Source organism: Aulonocara stuartgranti, assembly GCF_965226115.1.
Source record: "Aulonocara stuartgranti genome assembly, chromosome: 14".
Lineage (NCBI taxonomy): Eukaryota > Metazoa > Chordata > Actinopteri > Cichliformes > Cichlidae > Aulonocara > Aulonocara stuartgranti.
Genome location: NC_138950.1, coordinates 48,622 through 66,089, shown reverse-complemented (window position 1 = coordinate 66,089; position 17,468 = coordinate 48,622). Strand labels below are relative to the sequence as shown.

Genomic DNA, 17,468 nt, shown 5'->3' with positions numbered 1-17,468 from the left:
GGAGAGAAGCTGCAGAGAGACGTGTAAGACTGCAACTCTGCTTCCTGGTCCCAACTCTGGATAGTCATATTTTGGGGGGTTTAATAAATTTGTCCATATTTCTAGAAATGAGAGCTGCTCCATCCAAAGTGGGATGGATGCCGTCTCTCCTAACAAGACCAGGTTTCCTCCAGAAGGTTTGCCAATTATCTATGAAGCCCACATCGTTTCTGGGACACCACTCAGACAGCCAGCAATTTAAGGAGAACATGCAGCTAAACATGTCACTCCTGGTCTGATTGGGGAGGGGACCAGAGAAAACTACAGAGTCTGACATTGTTTTGGCAAAGTTGCACACCGATTCCATATTGATTTTAGTGACCTCCGATTGGCGTAACCGGGTGTCATTACTGCCGACGTGAATTATGATCTTACTGAATTTACGTTTACCCTTAGCCAGCAGTTTTAAATTTCCTTCAATGTCGCCTGCTCTGGCCCCTGGAAGACAATTGACTATGGTTGCCGGCAGAGGTGGGACCAAGTCATTGTTTTGCAAGTCTCAAGTAAGTCTCAAGTCTTTATCCTCAAGTCTCAAGTCAAGTCTCAAGTAATGTCAGGCAAGTCAGAGTCGAGTCTCAAGTCACTGGTGTAAAAGTCCGAGTCAAGTCACAAGTCTGAAACTTTGAATTTCAAGTCCTTTCGAGTCTTTAAAAAAAACAAAACGAAAAAATAATGTTGCAGTTATGCTAAATGTAAATATTAGACCATGTAATTTTAAAATCTGTGTTTTTCTCAACACATGACAAAATAGTGAACTTAGAAAATATACACAAATTGTGAAATTGCACCTCTTTAAAATGCAGCTCAATTAAACTTAGCTCCAAGAATAATTTTCACCGACAGTTCTGAGATAAGCTGCATGTTATTCTTGGATGCGGTTGTAGGACCGGCTTTAAAATCGCATGACAAAAATATCATACACATTAAAAAAACTGTATCACCAACGTAGCCTGGAAAACATTTGCTAGTTAGATGAAGTCAGCTATCTCATCTTAGCATATTTATATGCATATTTATAATCATACGGTTCTTGGAGTGAGTGCATACACTCATGAAGTTTAGTAACTTCAGGTCACTGCAACAAGCCCAGGTACAGTTTACCGACGGATGGGTGCAGGACCTTGAAATGCACCGTGTAGAACGAAAGACCATCGTACGTATCATAAGTTTACCAGTCTCACAAATCGTCATCATAAATACACATTCCTTAACCGTTTATTAATAGGACCTTTGAGCTCAACGGTAATTAATTAGTAGTGGAAATAATTTCTGGTACCCATCACAGAAATGTAGCAGTGACAATAATATTGTATGCTGTAATCGTACTGGGCAATTAGTGATACAAAAAACCTGTTTTATCCTGTGAATAAAAGTATATGTTCTTGTCAATGTACCATAATAACAGAAGCGAAACGCAATATTGTGTCAGGACAATTCACTATTTATGCACAATAAACAAAGGAGCATAGCGCGACCATTTCTGTTCAGCGCCAGACTTGCTTGTAACCTATATCACCAATTATGTTATGAAAATGAGGTATTAACTACTAAAAAACACTGACCTTCGTGTAAATGCTTGGAGCAGACTAACCTGTGAGCTGGAGTGTTCTGGGACGTTATATTTGGTCTTTGAATGGCTGCAATCCAGGCCATCCGTCGCGTCTTTGTTACTTCGGAAACATGGCTTGAACAATTTCTCTTCAACGACATAATCCGATAACAACCGATCTCTTTACCCGTCGGCTTCCCGTGGCTGTCATGCGACCGGCTATTGCAGTTAATAATACAACAGCTTCTTGACATTTTTGTGTTTCTTTTTATTGCTGTATAACTGATTTTAATTGAAAGCCTGCGTGCGCTAGTACCGCTTGCCACGAGTTCCCAGAATCCTTTGCGGTTCTACCCGAGAATGACATCACATTTTCAATCTCTATATAATATGCATGTTAAATTTTATATTTGGGGTAAAATATCAAGTCTTTTCAAGTAAACAGGTTCAAGTCCAATTCAAGTCCCAAGTCATTGGTGTAAAAGTCCAAGTCAAGTCACAAGTCTGAGAACATTTTTTCAAGTCAAGTCTAAAGTCATAAAATTAATGACTCGAGTCTGACTCGAGTCCAAGTCATGTGACTCGAGTCCACACCTCTGGTTGCCGGTGTCTCTAGCTTCACATGTCTGAGAACAGAATCACCAATTACCAGAGTTTGACCCCCGGCGGGTGTGTTGCCAAGTGGGGAAAAACGGTTAGACACATGAACGGGTTGGTGGTGTACCTGGGGCTTCTGTTTAGGACTATGCTTCCTCCTCACCGTGACCCAGCCGCCCTCTTTCCCCAGCTGCTTGGGGTCTGCCGGGGAACAGCTAGCGGGGCCTACGCTATCTTCGGCTGCACCAGCTACAGGGGCCTGGCTAGCTACGGGTGAATGAAGGGTGCGAAGCCGAGTCTCCAATTCAGTAATCCTGGCCTCCAGAGCTGCAAATATGCTACATTTGTTACAGATATCATTACTGCTAAAGGAGGCCGAGGAGTAACTAAACATCTGACACAATGAGCAAGAAAGTGCAGGAGGGACAGGTGAAGTAGCCATGGTGCTAACGAGTCGGCTACGAGCTAAGCTAAGCTAGCGAAACAGTACAGAGACAGTGAGTGAATACTTTGGCTATAAATTAGGTAGTGAGTACACAGAAAGTGTGCTTCGGATGAAGCACGTGAAGATTATACTATGAAAAAGAATGTATTTAAAAGTTGTTAATTAAATTGCTAAGCAAATAAGCTACTCAGAAACACCACTGTGTTTGAGCAGGAACAGGAAGTGATACTCTACCGTAAATCATGTGATCATGTGATCATGTGATCACATGATTTACAGCAGGACACACCACTGGCTAATGTTTTACTTTTTCTTAAGACGGGGCCTGGAGTGAAGCTACTCCAGGGGAGAATCCCTGGGAATTTGTAAGAGATAATGCACAACTTTATTGTGCGTGTCTAATTGTGCTAAGCTGACAGAGGGCAAAAGAGGGTTTTTCCAGGGAAGTTTTCATTTTTAAATTGCAGAGACCGTGACATGAAGGATATGGAAGGATTGAGTGAGGTGCAGATGCAGACCATGACCGGGAGAGAACGCTTCAACAGGACCAGTGAGAAGCAGGAACCATCTGCAGGACAGCAGACAAACGACAGTGGGCTGCACCACTGGGCTTCAAAAGGATTGTCACGAGAAGATTTTGAACAGCAAAATCTTAAAATAAAATAAAAGAGTTTCTACGTGGACGTGGAGGAAGACTACAGGAGTGTACGACTTGCTCTGCTCTCTACAGCCACGTTAGAACAGAAATCGAGGGATGAAGAGAGCATGCCAAGCTCCAAAGGTGACAGCGCAGAGGGAGACCAGCGTTGGAATTATGACTCTGAAAATGGCACAGACACCAGGAGCCATGACTGTGACTGAGAATGACCACCTAATGCTGTTTCACTCTGCCATGCAAAGTACTTTGACACTCTGGAGAAGACCTTTCCTCTGTATCATTGTTGTTGCCATTTGCATGTGAGAGCTTAGATTGCGGGGAAGATTAAAGATGAACAAAGGGTGGTGGGAGAGCAGTGAAGTGAGGATACACAGTGTGAAACTCCTTTAAGTGAAAAATGGAGCACTGTAACAAAAAATAATTTCCCCCAGGGATCAATAAAGTATTCTGATTCTGATTCTGAATAATAATGTTGATGTGACATACGCAATGTCAGGAAAGAAATTCTGGTATTAATGTGATTCTTGATTTAAGAATCAAAGGGTGGGATTGTATAGGAATTTCTTTTACTTATGTATTAATCACATTATTTTATTGTATGATACCTTGGTGCCACTGGATTTAAACATGTTCACACTCATACAGTTAGACAAATGGTGGGGGAGTAGTAAGGATGTTGGGGGAAACAGGAACTCCACAGGAAGAGTCTTTTGTCTCTTCGAGGACTCTGGGAGGCAGCAAGGGAGTGTGAACCTCAAGGTGTGAAACAGCTGTGTACTGCCTTTTGTTCCTGGAGAAGGTGTTTAAGTGAGAGCCATGCTGGGCTCAGGGAGACTCTGCTGACCTGTCCCGCGGTCATGTAGGCTCTCCACAAGCTTGGTTTTCTGTTCTTTGTGTGTTTGGATTAAAGAATGTTAGCTACCGCTCACCGCTCGTCTGCAGGCCTTATTTAATGGAAAACTTCCAGGTTGGGCACCCTGTCATGCTTGCAATTAGTGCAAAATGCAGCGGCACATTTTTTTTAACTGGTAGAAGGAAATTTGACCGCATCCCTCTGGTTCTGGCTTCACTCCATTGGCTTCCTATTGTTTTTAGGATCAGTTTTAAAGTCCTTTTATTGGTTTTTAAATCTTTAAACGGTCTGGCCCCTGTATATTTATCCGATTTGTTGAAGCCTCATACTTCTACTCGCTCGCTCCATTCAGCTGATCAATTGCTGTTGTCAGTCCCTAAGTCGCGGCTGAAACTCGGAGGAGATCGAGCTTTCTCAATTGCGGCTCCGATGCTTTGGAACAACCTTCCCTTTCATATTAGACAAGTGTCTTCAGTGCAGGTCTTTAAGTCGAGATTGAAAACCTATTTTAATTTCCTGACTTTAAACTATGCGGGAAACTGACATCCCTACTATGTTTTGCTTTTCTTTGTTTTTGTGTTGTTCAGCACTTTGGTCTGCCTGCTGTGTTTTTAAAGTGCTATATAAACGATGATCAGTAACAGTTTTTGATACGGGCGACACGGGCGGTTGCCCGGGGTGGCATCACGGGCATCGGCAAAAAAAATAAAAAATAAAAAATTGCTCGTACTCCTGCTGCCCCGACATCAGCCAGCGCATATTGGGAATGGCATAGGCACCGTTCGGTTTTCTCTCGCCCATTTGCTGGGAGTAAGGGCGCCCTCCGTTTGCAAGGTGCGCCTGCTGCTTGCAGCACAGGGAGGAGAGGGCGGGGCGGCGGGGGATTCTCTGGCTGGCTGGAGCAGCGTCTAATAATCAACTTGCAAAATAAAAACAAAACGACAAACACGAAAACACCAGACATCATGATAGAGACTTATAATTTGCACCGATGTTTTTTTGAAACTCTATATGAGAAAAGTGAGCGCGAGAGCGCGAGAGCGCGAGAGCCCTCGGTGCACCTGCGCGCTGCTGAAGTCAAAGTAAACTTTATTGTCATCTCCGCTACTTACAGTCCAGTATATAGAGAGACGAGACGACGAGGCTCCAGTTACAGCAGTGCAAGTAAACAAACAATAAATATAAGAAGAGTAAGAAAATAAATATACACTTTACGACTCGGGGTAAAGGGATCAACAAAGATTTACAGTTTATAATTTACAGTTTGATGATTTAAAGTCTCACGCAACCCGTCGAAAGGGGAGGGAGACCTGCTGCTTCCAAATAGAGCACATTTCATTCATAATGTTGTAAATCCAAGCCCATCATGGATTCATGATTTGAATCCTGGGTTGTGTGAAATCCCAGAAATAAACCTTAGACAAAGTGAATCAGTGAACTAAGGTGTAGGTCTGTTAGGTTATGTTGTGGTGATCCTCGAGTCCTCCATTATTTGTGTTCATACTGGAGTGCAACATTAAAACCAGTGGAAGATGGACAAGAAAAGCTCAAAGCCATCAGGTGCTCAGTTTAGAAAAAAGGGAAAAGAAGAGGAGGAGAAACGAGCAACAGATGCAGGTAAGAAGATGTGTGATTGGATAATGGCAGGTCATCCTGAACCAATCAGAATCAGAACACTTTATTAATCCCTAAGGAAATGATGTGGGTTACAGTTGCTCCAAAAATAAATGGTAAACATAGTAACAGTAACAGACTAAACTCCAAACAATACATTATGTTACAGATTTTAATATTAATTAGTCAGTGTCAGTTGTTGATTTGTCCTGCTCTCATTGTATGACGAATTATGACGGCTGTTTGGTAGCCATTTGGATACAATGCATACTCTCTCTCTCTCTTCATATGTGTGTTTCTCTGGCAAAATTCAGTATGGTTCTGACAACAGTTTTATGTTAATGTATAATCCTTAATATGTTTTATGTGTGTGTGTGTGTGTGTGTGTGTGTGTGTGTGTGTGTGTGTGTGTGTGTGTGGGGAGGGGGGGGGGGGGGGGCGGCGCCAGAGGGAGTGTTCGCCCGGGGCGCCAAACAGGCTAGGACCACTGACGATGATGATAATGATATGCTCGACAACCAGAGTAACAGATCATTAGCAAGGACAGGATTTTTTGACCTGTTCAAAATTCAAGGTGATGCATTCCCCTACACCTTGAAGACATGTGCTGGCATTAGAGAGATCTGGAAGAAGAGCGAATGGCTATCAGGTTGAGGCACATAATGGTGGTATCAGCCTCACACTGCCAACACTGCTTGAAAGCAATGACATTTCAGACAATCGTGAGGAACTAAACGGGCTGGCCTCGTTTCGCGCCGACAGAAATGCAGCTCTGTGCGGTAAGACTCGCGGTGGCGGCTTGTGTGTTTACATCAACGAGAAATGGTGCAGGAACTCTGTGCTAGTTTCTAGTTATTGCTCATCGCTGGTGGAGTTTGTGACTGTTAGATGCAGACCTTTTTATTTACCACAGGAATTCACCACTGTTTTCATTATCGGAGTGTACATTCCACCTAGCGCTAATGCTAAGGAAGCGCTATGGGAACTGTATACAAAGATCAGTGAACTGCAAAATACATACCCGGATGGACTGTTTATTGTTGCTGGAGATTTCAACCATGCAAATCTCAAGTCAGTGCTTCCTAGATTCCATCAGTATGTGGACTTTGCAACGAGAGGGGAAAACACGCTGGATCTTGTTTACACAAACATCCCGGCGCATATCGGGCAGAGCCCCGCCCCCACCTCGGCTACTCAGACCACATCTCTGTTATGCTAATTCCAGCATACAGACCACTCGTCAGGCGATCAAAACCGGTTCTGAAGCAGGTGAAAACCTGGCCAGCAGGAGCCATCTCTGCTCTTCAGGACTGCTTCGAGAGCACTGACTGGAACATGTTTAGGGAGGCTGCAACTTACAGCGACTTCACTGACTTGGAGGAGTACACATCATCAGTGTCCAGCTACATCAACAAGTGCACCGATGACATCACTGTCTTCAAGACCATCATCTCACGACCCAACCAGAAACCGTGGATTACTGTGGAAGTGCGTGCACTTCTAAGGACCCGAGACTCTGCCTTCAAAGAGGGAGATAAGGTGGCACTTAGAAGAGCTAGGGCCGAACTTTCTTAGGCCATCAGAGAGGCGAAGCGCGCACACGCCCAGAGAATCCACAACCACTTCAAGGACAGCGGCGACACACAGCGCATGTGGCAGGGCTTACAAGCCATTACTAACTACAGGATGACATCACCTGCCTGTGACAGTGACGGCTCCCTCCCATATGCGCTGAACAACTTCTACGCTCGGTTCGACAGGCAGAACGACGTGGCGGCGAGGAAGACCACCCCTCCTCCGAACGACCAGGTCCTGTGTCTCACTACAGCTGAGGTGAGGAAAACTCTACGCAGAGTCAACCCACGTAAAGCTGCTGGACCAGACAACATCCCAGGCAGAGTACTCAGAGAATGTGCTGATCAGCTGGCAGATGTTCTCACCGACATCTTCAACATCTCTCTGAGCAGTGCCGTCGTTCCCACGTGCCTCAAGGCCACCACCATCGTCCCTGTGCCCAAGAAGTTTTCTGTGTCCTGTCTCAACGACTACCGTCCTGTTCCACTTACACCCACCATCATGAAGTGCTTCGAGCGGCTCGTCATGAGACACATCAAGAATCTGCTGCCCCCCTCACTGGACCCACTGCAATTTGCATACCGCCATAACGAAGGTTGACAAGACAAAAGAGATGGTTGTTGACTTTAGGAGGACACGAGGCGACCACTCACCGCTGAGCATCAACGGCTCCTCTGTGAAGATCGTCGACAGCACCAAATTCCTGGGGAAGGACCTCGGCTGGTCCCTCAACACCAGCTCCCTGCACAAGAAAGCCCAACAGCGTCTTTTCTTTCTGAGAAGACTGAGAAAGGCTCGGCTTCCACCACCGATCCTGACCACCTTCTATAGAGGAACTATCGAGAACATCCTGAGCGGCTGCATCACTGTCTGGTTTGGAAACTGTGCCATATCAGACCGCAAGACCCTACAGCGGATAGTGGGAACAGCAGAGAAGATCATCGGGGTCTCTCTCCCCTCTATTGAGGACATCTACACCACACGATGCATTCGCAAAGCCACCAGCATTGTGGCTGATCGGACACACCCCTCTCACACACTCTTCACACTCCTGCCATCTGGAAAAAGGTACCGAAGCATTTGGGCACACACATCCAGACTGTGCAACAGCTTTTTTCCACAAGCCATCCGTCTCCTCAGCAAAAATTAATCCCAGCCGTGTCTCCCTTCTGTCTCCCATTCCCTGATTTCCCTGTGTGTATTTAAGCCCTGTGTTTTCTCGTGTGCGTTGCTGGTTCACCTGTGTTCTTTCCCTGCCTCATTCTGTTATCTCCCTGCGTCTCCCCCATCCCCGTTTCAGGTCGGTGTTTTCTTAGTTTTTCCCAGTATAGGTTCCTTAGCTTCTGTTTCTTGCCTGCTACGTTTTTGTTTGTTTTACTTAGAAGTGCATCTTGTTAGCACTGCTTGGGCAGAGTCAGTGCCCTGCGCAGCTTCAGTCACCTTCGTGTCTGTCACAGGACCTCATGCCTGCTGCTTTTGTGCCTGTCTCTGCTGGAGGGTCCGAAGGGCCCATCCAGCCTTCGTCAGCCTCCGCTGGAGGGTCTGAGGGGCCCGTCCAGCATGCAGCGCCACCACCTGCGGCCCTCATGCTGTTGCCTGCAGCGCCACCACCTGCAGCTCCCACGCTAGCTCCCATGCTGTCGCCTGCAGCGCCACCACCTGCGGCTTTTCGCACGGTCGGCCTCCTGAATTTAACTGTTTGGGATTCCTGCGCTGTTGGCCTCTGGGTCAGCCCCCTGAACTGTTTGTTGGCTCGGTTTTCTTGTGTTCCTGCGTTTTTGATTTTGTGGTCTGTTTTGGTTTGTTTCTGGACTTCTCCCAGTATAGGTTCCTTAGCTTCTGTTTCTTGCCTGCTACGTTTTTGTTTGTTTTACTTACCGGTTTAATAAAGTTCACCTGTATCTGACACTTCCTGCATCTTGGGTCCTACTTTCAACCTCCACTCGTCTGCCACTGCAGACATGACAGGCGATATGTGCCCACAGAACATAATCCAGCAGATCATGCGTCAAGATCAATCCAAGCCTCTCAGCTTACTAATACGAACCAGCTGTCTGGACCAGCAATCTTGTATGAACAATACAAAAGCAAGACATCTTCAGTGTTGTTGAACCAGACTCAGATAAAGCGATCTGGCCACGAGTCACTTGCTGTGCCAGTAAGAAAGAGGAAAAGAAACTCGCTCCAGAAAGGTTTGAGAAATTTTTTTCATGGAACTCTTTGCAATGACCAGTTGCCACACTTATTCATATTGCTCAGTCCATGACCCAAATTGCTAAGGAATGCAAAGGATGGCATCAGTGTTCAAAGCCACAGTTGTCCAAGGCAAGGAGTGTTATTATTCGCTCTGTGCAGACAGCTAGTTTCTCTGAGGGTGCGATTCGAGCGGCTGGAATATGGCTGATAGGTGGCAAAAGATGCATAGGCAGTGTTATTCATGGATGTGTCATTTGTCGGAAGCTGCGAGGCAGAACTGAGAGCTAGAAGATGTCGCAATTGCCAGAGGAACAACTTAGTAGTTCTTCCCCCTTTACTTACAGAGGCCTGGATGTCTTTGGGCCTTGGAATGTAGTTGGAAGGCGCACAAAAGGAGGACTAGCCTACAATAAGCGCTGGGCAGTGCTATTTACTTGTCTAAGTACTCGTGCTGTTCACATAGAAGTGATTGAGTCCATGGATGTTTTCATTAACTGTCTATTCTTCTTCTTTGCTATCTGGAGCCGGTGAATACAACTGCACTCTGGTGGCGCATGGGAATGCACGATTGGAGTTGCAAGGAGGATCCTGGACTCTATGCTAATGCGCACAGATTGTTCCCATCTCACACACGAAGTACTGCGCACTTTAATGGCAGAAGTAACAACTATTATTAACTCCAGGCCTGTAGTTCCTGTCTCTTCAGATGCAGACTCACTTGAAATACTAGCCCGGCTATGCTCCTTACACAAAAGGCAAGCGCACCACCTCCACCGGGGAAGTTTACAGAGAAGGATCTCTACAAGCAGCAATGGCAGCAAGTCCAGCACCTAGCAGACCACTTCTGGAGACACTGGAAAACAGAGTATCTACACACACTCCACGCACGGGGCACACGGGGCGCTAATGCGCTAACTCGCTAACAGAGTGTTGCCACGTTAATGCGGTTATGGAGTTAGCGTCATTTTAATGAGATTAACGCTGACATCACTAGTATTTTCATATTATGAAACTATTAATTTTGTGTTATTCAAATGTTGCATGAAAATGCATAGTAAACCACTGTGTTGGACTACTGCGCAGTGGCTGTACTGCTCACGGTCAGTGTTATATCAAGTGTTCAATATTCCAAGTGAGAACCGTCCATGTCACAAGGTGAATTTTTTGACAGTAACTGCTGTTTTTTCCACTGTTAGCTGTCATTAGGCATTAAAACTTTCTTTGAAGTGGAGCTCCAACACTTTGTAAATAAACTCTCATGAGGTGCGAGAATTTAATTAAACTGTTTATCAGAGAAAAAGTGTGATTTTTCAGACACTCTAACCAGACATTAGAAGGTACAATGTTAACTTATACTCAGTAGTTGTTGTTGTTGTCAGCTCTGGACTGCTGACCACAACAAACGGCAACAAGCCACAATAAACAGATCCAAAGTGAATCCTGGCCAGATGAGCTGATACAAGAACTGATTTGCTCCAGATCTATGATCCTGATCTGGTTCTGATCCAAATTCATGGGCTGCTTCCTCCTGAGGCCGCATTTGTAGGCCAATTTCATCACAGCAACGCGCCGAAGGCTGTCCAAATTCGTAGACTCCTCCGAGTGCAGCCGTCCTCCTTTTCCCCGAATTTGAAGGATGGGTCAGATGTGTCCTTCGTGGCCCACCATATCCCAGAATTCATAGCGCGGCCCAGCCAAACTCCAGTTTCCAACAATGGCGGCCGCTACTAAGTTTTAAAATTACTGTTATTAATCTTTCTGGGTCACAAAATAAACTTTTAACATATTTTCAGGCGAAAAATGTAGCTGTGTAAACTTCAAATATCTGCTCGGTTTATCAAGATATCACTTATTTGCAAAAGTGCTTCGACGTTTTTGGAGACGTCTGTTACCCACCAGCTCGATAGCTAGCCGGGAGCTCGAGGGTCACTGAAGCCGCCGAGAACGGCACAACTCCCGGCACATCATTTTCAGATCACCGCGGACTTTCGCTACTCAGGTTAAACGTAATATATAAGTCACTTAGACAACCTAAATTTTTATTATTTGGCTTTTTTCAGTGTTTTATTTGTTCGTGAGTAAATCGGTTTGGCTGAGATTAAAGTAAGATGAAATAAAACTTTATTAATCCCTTGAGTGGTTTTCACACAGCTGAATAAACGTCAAACAGAAAACTGATTAAACAGAAGTATGAGACAGTCGAGAGTTCACTCCAGTGTCCTGTTATACTTTAGATAGCAAGGAGCAGACGGCCGAGTTTATTAAACTCCACCGAGACAGCGGTGACGCTAATCAGAAAGATAGACCGTCCAATTCCACAGCCGTTTACTTCCAGCCTACCCGACCTTCTGAGGACCCGGGTCCTCAGGAGGATGCAGCCCATGAACAAAACGGCGAGGAAGCAAAACTGAAACACAGGACACAAGAATTTCAAAGTAAAACAGGAAATATAAGACATGGAAACACCAACTATACAAGGAGACACGGCAGACAGAGAAGACAGGGAGAACATGGAGCACAGAGACAAGAGTAACTAGATGTGGAACACGGGGAAGGCAAAGTAACAGAAAACTAAGGACTATAAACTAAGACTATAACATAAACAGAAAACATTAATGAGAATCAAAACCATTAAATCCAACAAATCCAAGAATATAACTTCCACTAGAGGGCAGTGCAAGTACCTCCCCAAATAAATTGGTTGCCAACTGCCCGTAAAACAGAAGAGGACGAAGAAGAAATTACATAATACTCATGCTGTGAGTAAAACAATGCAGTGCCTAATAGCAAAGATAAATATTTAAAAAAATAAAGAAAAAGTAATCTGTCTGACCTGGGTCTTGGAGAAAACCCCAACCCAGATGAAGGCCCTAGCATGAGCTGTGGTCAGAAGAAAGCAAAGAAGGTAAACTGCGGACAAACCAAGCCAGTTCCACAATGCCTGGTGTGTGGGGGAAATTATCAATATGTCTTTTGTGACATTTTGTTTGCTGGTGTGCTGTGTGATTTTTCTAATGTGAAATATGTGATGCCCTAGCTGCACCATGGAGATATCGCAGTACAGAAGACTGAGATGTACTTCTTAAAGGGAAGCTGTTAAAAAATAAAACTCTATGCTATCAGTACACCCAGATAAAACTAACTAAATGCCTAATGCATTGGTAGGTTGTCTACCAGTACATTAGAAGATTTAGGTGCTGTAAATTTGTAAAAAATTAAGATACTGTTAGCAGAAAATAACTATAGTCACTGTCTGTTGTTCATATATTCTGTTAATTTAATGCCATCATACCCAATACAATAGAATTAGACAATTAAAGTTTTAGCAGTGTTTTTCCAGTGCAGTTGAAGGTAAAATTGGCTAAATACATTCACTATTTCAGCAGATCTGGGTAACAGTAGCTGTACTCACATATTTTACTGTGAAAATGTATACACATTGGTTAAACCACATACACAACTGTATATGGTGTTTAAATATTGTAAATCAATGATATAGACAAAAAAACATCTTATGAAGCGCCTTGAGGCGACTTTTGTTGTGATTTGGCGCTATATAAATAAAATTGAATTGAATTGAATTGGACTTAAACTGAAGGTTCAATTTTGATTCTAATTGAGCTGAAGTAAACTGACTGTTGTCACCATGGCAACACAGTCTCCCTGGAGACCGAATGCAGTAATGACAACTTTTTGAGTATTCTCTCATATTTGACTACAAATGAGTGATTTTTTTTATTCTTAGTCAATTTATCAGATTCAGCTGTCCTTATATTTATTTATTATACTTATTATATTTCTCAGCAGCTGACCCAAAGACCATTAGAGACTGAGGAGGCATTCAGGAAAGCTGGCGGGTGTTAGTGTAAATAAATGGTAAATGGCCTGTATTTTATATAGCGCTTTACTAGTCCCTAAGGACCCCAAAGCGCTTTACATATCCAGTCTATCTAGTGTAAATAAAGACGCACAAGCTAAACACTAAGCTAAACACTGTTTTTCTATCGTCTTTTACAGTTTTAGAGTGGGAGATAAACTGGACACTTCAACGTGCTGAACTTAATTTGTATAATGAACATAGTTTGACTGGGTTTTGCTTTGTATTTGAGATAACAAACCGCAGTGTGTAATCAGTGTTACACAACAGCTTGTAAAACTGTTTAATATACTTTTCGTTCAGACGTGTGGATGAGCACCATTGGGTAATAGCAACCAGTCATCAACCTCTGGGACTAAAATTAAGCCAAGGCTCAAATCCTTAAACTTACAGTTCCTCATACATCCAGCGGGGGCTCCAGCAGTGAGTCAGTCCCCATAGATTTCCATGTTAAAATTTCACAGCAGAAACAAACATGTTTACAGCCAGACACACAAGCTGGTTTGGTCTCTGTGGATAATACCCCCCTACATAACAACTGCATGGTGGAGGGTTATTTGTCTCACCTGCTGAAATTGTATTAAGGTTTAAAGTTTGCATTGTTAAAGGATTGGGCCATTATTGTGAATGTGACCTCAGGTTTACTTGCTCTGACTTGTAGTCCCCCAGCACCCCCCAAAACCAAACCTTGTCCTTGATGTGCATCAGGTAGTATAATATGGTGTTGATGCAATACTCTGCAACTCTCTTACCTTCACCCTCCCTGCTCTTCCTCCCTCCTGATCCCCTCTTCATCACCTGTCTACCTGATGTAAACAGGTTGTTGAGTTCGTCTAGTGGACTTGTTGGAGTCTGTGACCTCACGGACATGTTCTGCATGGACCCATGTGTGGAGGAGGAGTTACTGAGTTTAGCCCCTCCTTCACCTGCCCTGTGTGAAGATGATGAAGATGAAGATGAAGAGCGAGGCATACTTCCTCCTGCCATCAGGGTGTCATACGGTGGTGGCCTCTTCAGGCTCAGAGGTGTTAGCGAGCGTCCCATGCTGACAGGAGATGGGCATGCTGATTGGCTGCGGGGGTAACCGTGACCACCGTGTGTGGTGCTGGATGACTTGTAAAGGCTGGAGGGGAGAGGTGGAGCTGAGGAGCGACCAGAAGATGTGATGGTATGAGTGGAGGGCATGTCCCGGTCTCGTTCTTTGCGGTAGTGAGTGGAGCTCTGCGGCTGTTCAACACTGCCCGACTTGCTGTAGGAGACGTTTTCTAACATGGGGAGGCGTGTGACGTCCAAAGGGGTGAGGGGGGACTCATCTGAGTTTGGGGAGCACTGAGCGGGGGCAGGTGGGAAGATGAGCAGTGGTGGGCGGTGAGTCAGGAGATTTGGGAAAGGTGGAGGAATGTCACAGAGTGAGCCGCGGGATGACCAAGCTTCAGGGTCAATGATGGCAGCATTTGTGTCCTGCAGAAAGTCTTCCAGCATTGGGTACTTCATCTCCTCGTACACCGATTCATTCTGGTCGTCCTCCTCTGCTTCCTGACCTTTCAGCCCTCGCAGGATGTTTCCCACCATCTCAATGTAAACTGGCTCCTCTTCGTCTGTGTCCCTGGATGCTGGACTCTGACTTTGGGATGAAGATTTGTCCCACTGCAAGGAAGACTTCTTGTTGCCATGGTTACGGATGTAGCACTCATCAAAGGAGGTGCTGAGCTGAGTATTGGGATTCCTTTTGGGTTTAGGTGGAGGCATCTTCTTGGAGGCATCTTCAGAGTGCAGGAAACATTGAGCTGCAGACAGAGAGCGAACAACTGTCACAACACTTCTTCCATACCTTCTGAAAGCTACAAATTCCTTAGAGAACTATTTAAACTTCAAATTCAAGGGCAGTCATTTTTTCAGTCATCTTACTGACAGAAGAACTAGAATTACTTCAGACGGATACAATAAAAATATCTTCTGCTTTTCAATATAGTCTTAGGGATGGGAATTGATAAGAATTTAGCGAATCGGATTCTATTATCGATATTACTTCTTGGTTTTCATTGACTCCATTATGAAAGTCACCACCATCTCTAAGCAGCATATCAAAGACATTACATTCATGCACATGAATGACATACTGTGCATGTTGGAGGTATTTCTGCTCTTTGTTGCGATCCATGTCGGGGTCATTACTGAAAAAAGTAATTCTTAAAATGAATGCAGTACATAACTTAATTACTCCCAGGAGTAAGTAATTCTTTACAATACTGGTTACATTACTACTACTAATAATAATAATACATTTCATGTAAAAGCTGTCATGACTGTGTGCAGGCAGGAAGAGAGGACCCAAAATACAGGACTCACGGAGGCAAACGTAACTCAAAATATTCAGCTTTATTGCTGGAAAGCAACTGAACAAAAAACTAACTAAACTGAGAATAAAGAACAAACTAATCAGGCAGGCAGGCTGGCAAACAGAACACACAGTGAAAGTGAGGGTGCAACGCAACAACGAGCAGGGCAGGAGGCAGACACTAAATACAAGAGGTAAACAGAGCTAAGAAGAAACAGCTGGGAGAGACGGCTGACGCTGAATAAACTGACGAGACACAGAACTTAACAGACACAGACTCATGAGCACACATAATAACATCATGGACATCAAGGAAAACAGAAAAGTGGGACTAGGGCAGGCACAGAACAGAAACCTAACGAAACCTGGCAAATCCTAATGGAAAACACAATCAGAATAAACAAGATCATAATAAAGAAACACAAAACACTGAGTCACCAGACTCAGGACCATAACAAAAGCGCCTTTCAAAACACCCAAGGACACTGTACAGAACAAATAAGACAAGCATAAAAACAGGAAATGAACACAATAATAACACAAAGTTTAAGAGCATGGGGAAGTTATACAGAGTAAGCTATCTTGAATAGGTGGACTTAAAAAGGGGGCAAGAAGTGATGTTTCTGAGGTCAGGGGGCAAGGAATTCTACTATTACTAATACTATTGCATTTCTCAGTAAAATGATCATGATCATGTCTTGATGCATGCTCAATCATCTAGGTAAGTAAATCTCCAAAAGTTGATTCTGTTCATCTGGATGTAGCGTTTTGTTTTAAATCCCAAAACACGCTGTGCCAAAAATTGGTCCACCCCAAGGATCAGGTCCCCCGACACAAACAGAGTAACATAGTGTACGTCGTTAAGTGCCAGGAGGATTGGCAGGATTTATACATCGGGGAAACCAAACCTCTGGTTAAGAGAATGGCACAACACAGAAGAGCTACCTTGTCAGGCCAGGACTCTGATTTTTGGAGTCTCATGATCACCATTTAGCAATATTAACCTATAGCTACAGCTACACACCAACAGAGATCTCTAACCTAAAGAGGACACACATATGATCGTTCTCTTAGTATTTAGGTAAGAACACAAAGCTGACAGCACAAAACAAAGATAAAAACCCTTATTGTCTATTATTACTATTATTGTCTTTACCTTACAATATAAAGCACATTGAGGCAACTGTTGTTGGGATTTGGCGCAATATAACTATATTAAAAAACAAAACAAATAACAGGTAAAAACGAAGGCTGCAGCCTGACTGCTCATCCGTTTGTTACCTGATGAAGTTCACTGGCAGCTGGCTTCACCGCAGCCCCAAAATAACGGCTCACTTGGCTGCAGTGTTGTTCTGTCTGTGCAGGTGTTTGCAAAGAGCTGAGATTGTGTTAGCAACACAGTGTAGCTGTTTCTGTCCTGGATGCAGTTTGCACTTTACCATCATGTTCATGTCCTTTAATGCAATAAAAATAAAAGTTCTGTTCATATGCATGCTGTAAACTGCCCTACTCTTTTCCTCCTCCTACAACTGAAATCACCTGATTGTAGCGCAAGTGCAAGAATTGATCGGTGGGATCAAGAGACAAGCAGCTGAACAATTCCAAAGAATTCAACTACTAGGAACTGGTTCTTCTAGAGAACTGGTTCTCGATTCTGATCCCTACAGTGTCTTCATTTAAAGGTCTAAGAAAAGGCTTCACACACTTCTTTAATAATAAAGTCAGGT

General features: G+C 44.1%; 1 protein-coding gene across 4 annotated transcripts in view; it reads right to left on the bottom strand.

Annotated features, from left to right (window-relative positions):
• The window catches only part of nyap2a (neuronal tyrosine-phosphorylated phosphoinositide-3-kinase adaptor 2a), an 84,828-nt gene that overhangs the window by 62,861 nt on the left and 4,499 nt on the right, over positions 1-17,468 (bottom strand). For all 4 annotated transcript variants that reach the window (XM_082502158.1, XM_082502160.1, XM_082502161.1 and 1 more), the window contains one exon: positions 14,156-15,190. In XM_082502158.1, the coding sequence (XP_082358284.1) occupies positions 14,156-15,190 (1,035 nt within the window). The remainder of the gene's footprint in view (positions 1-14,155; positions 15,191-17,468) is intronic.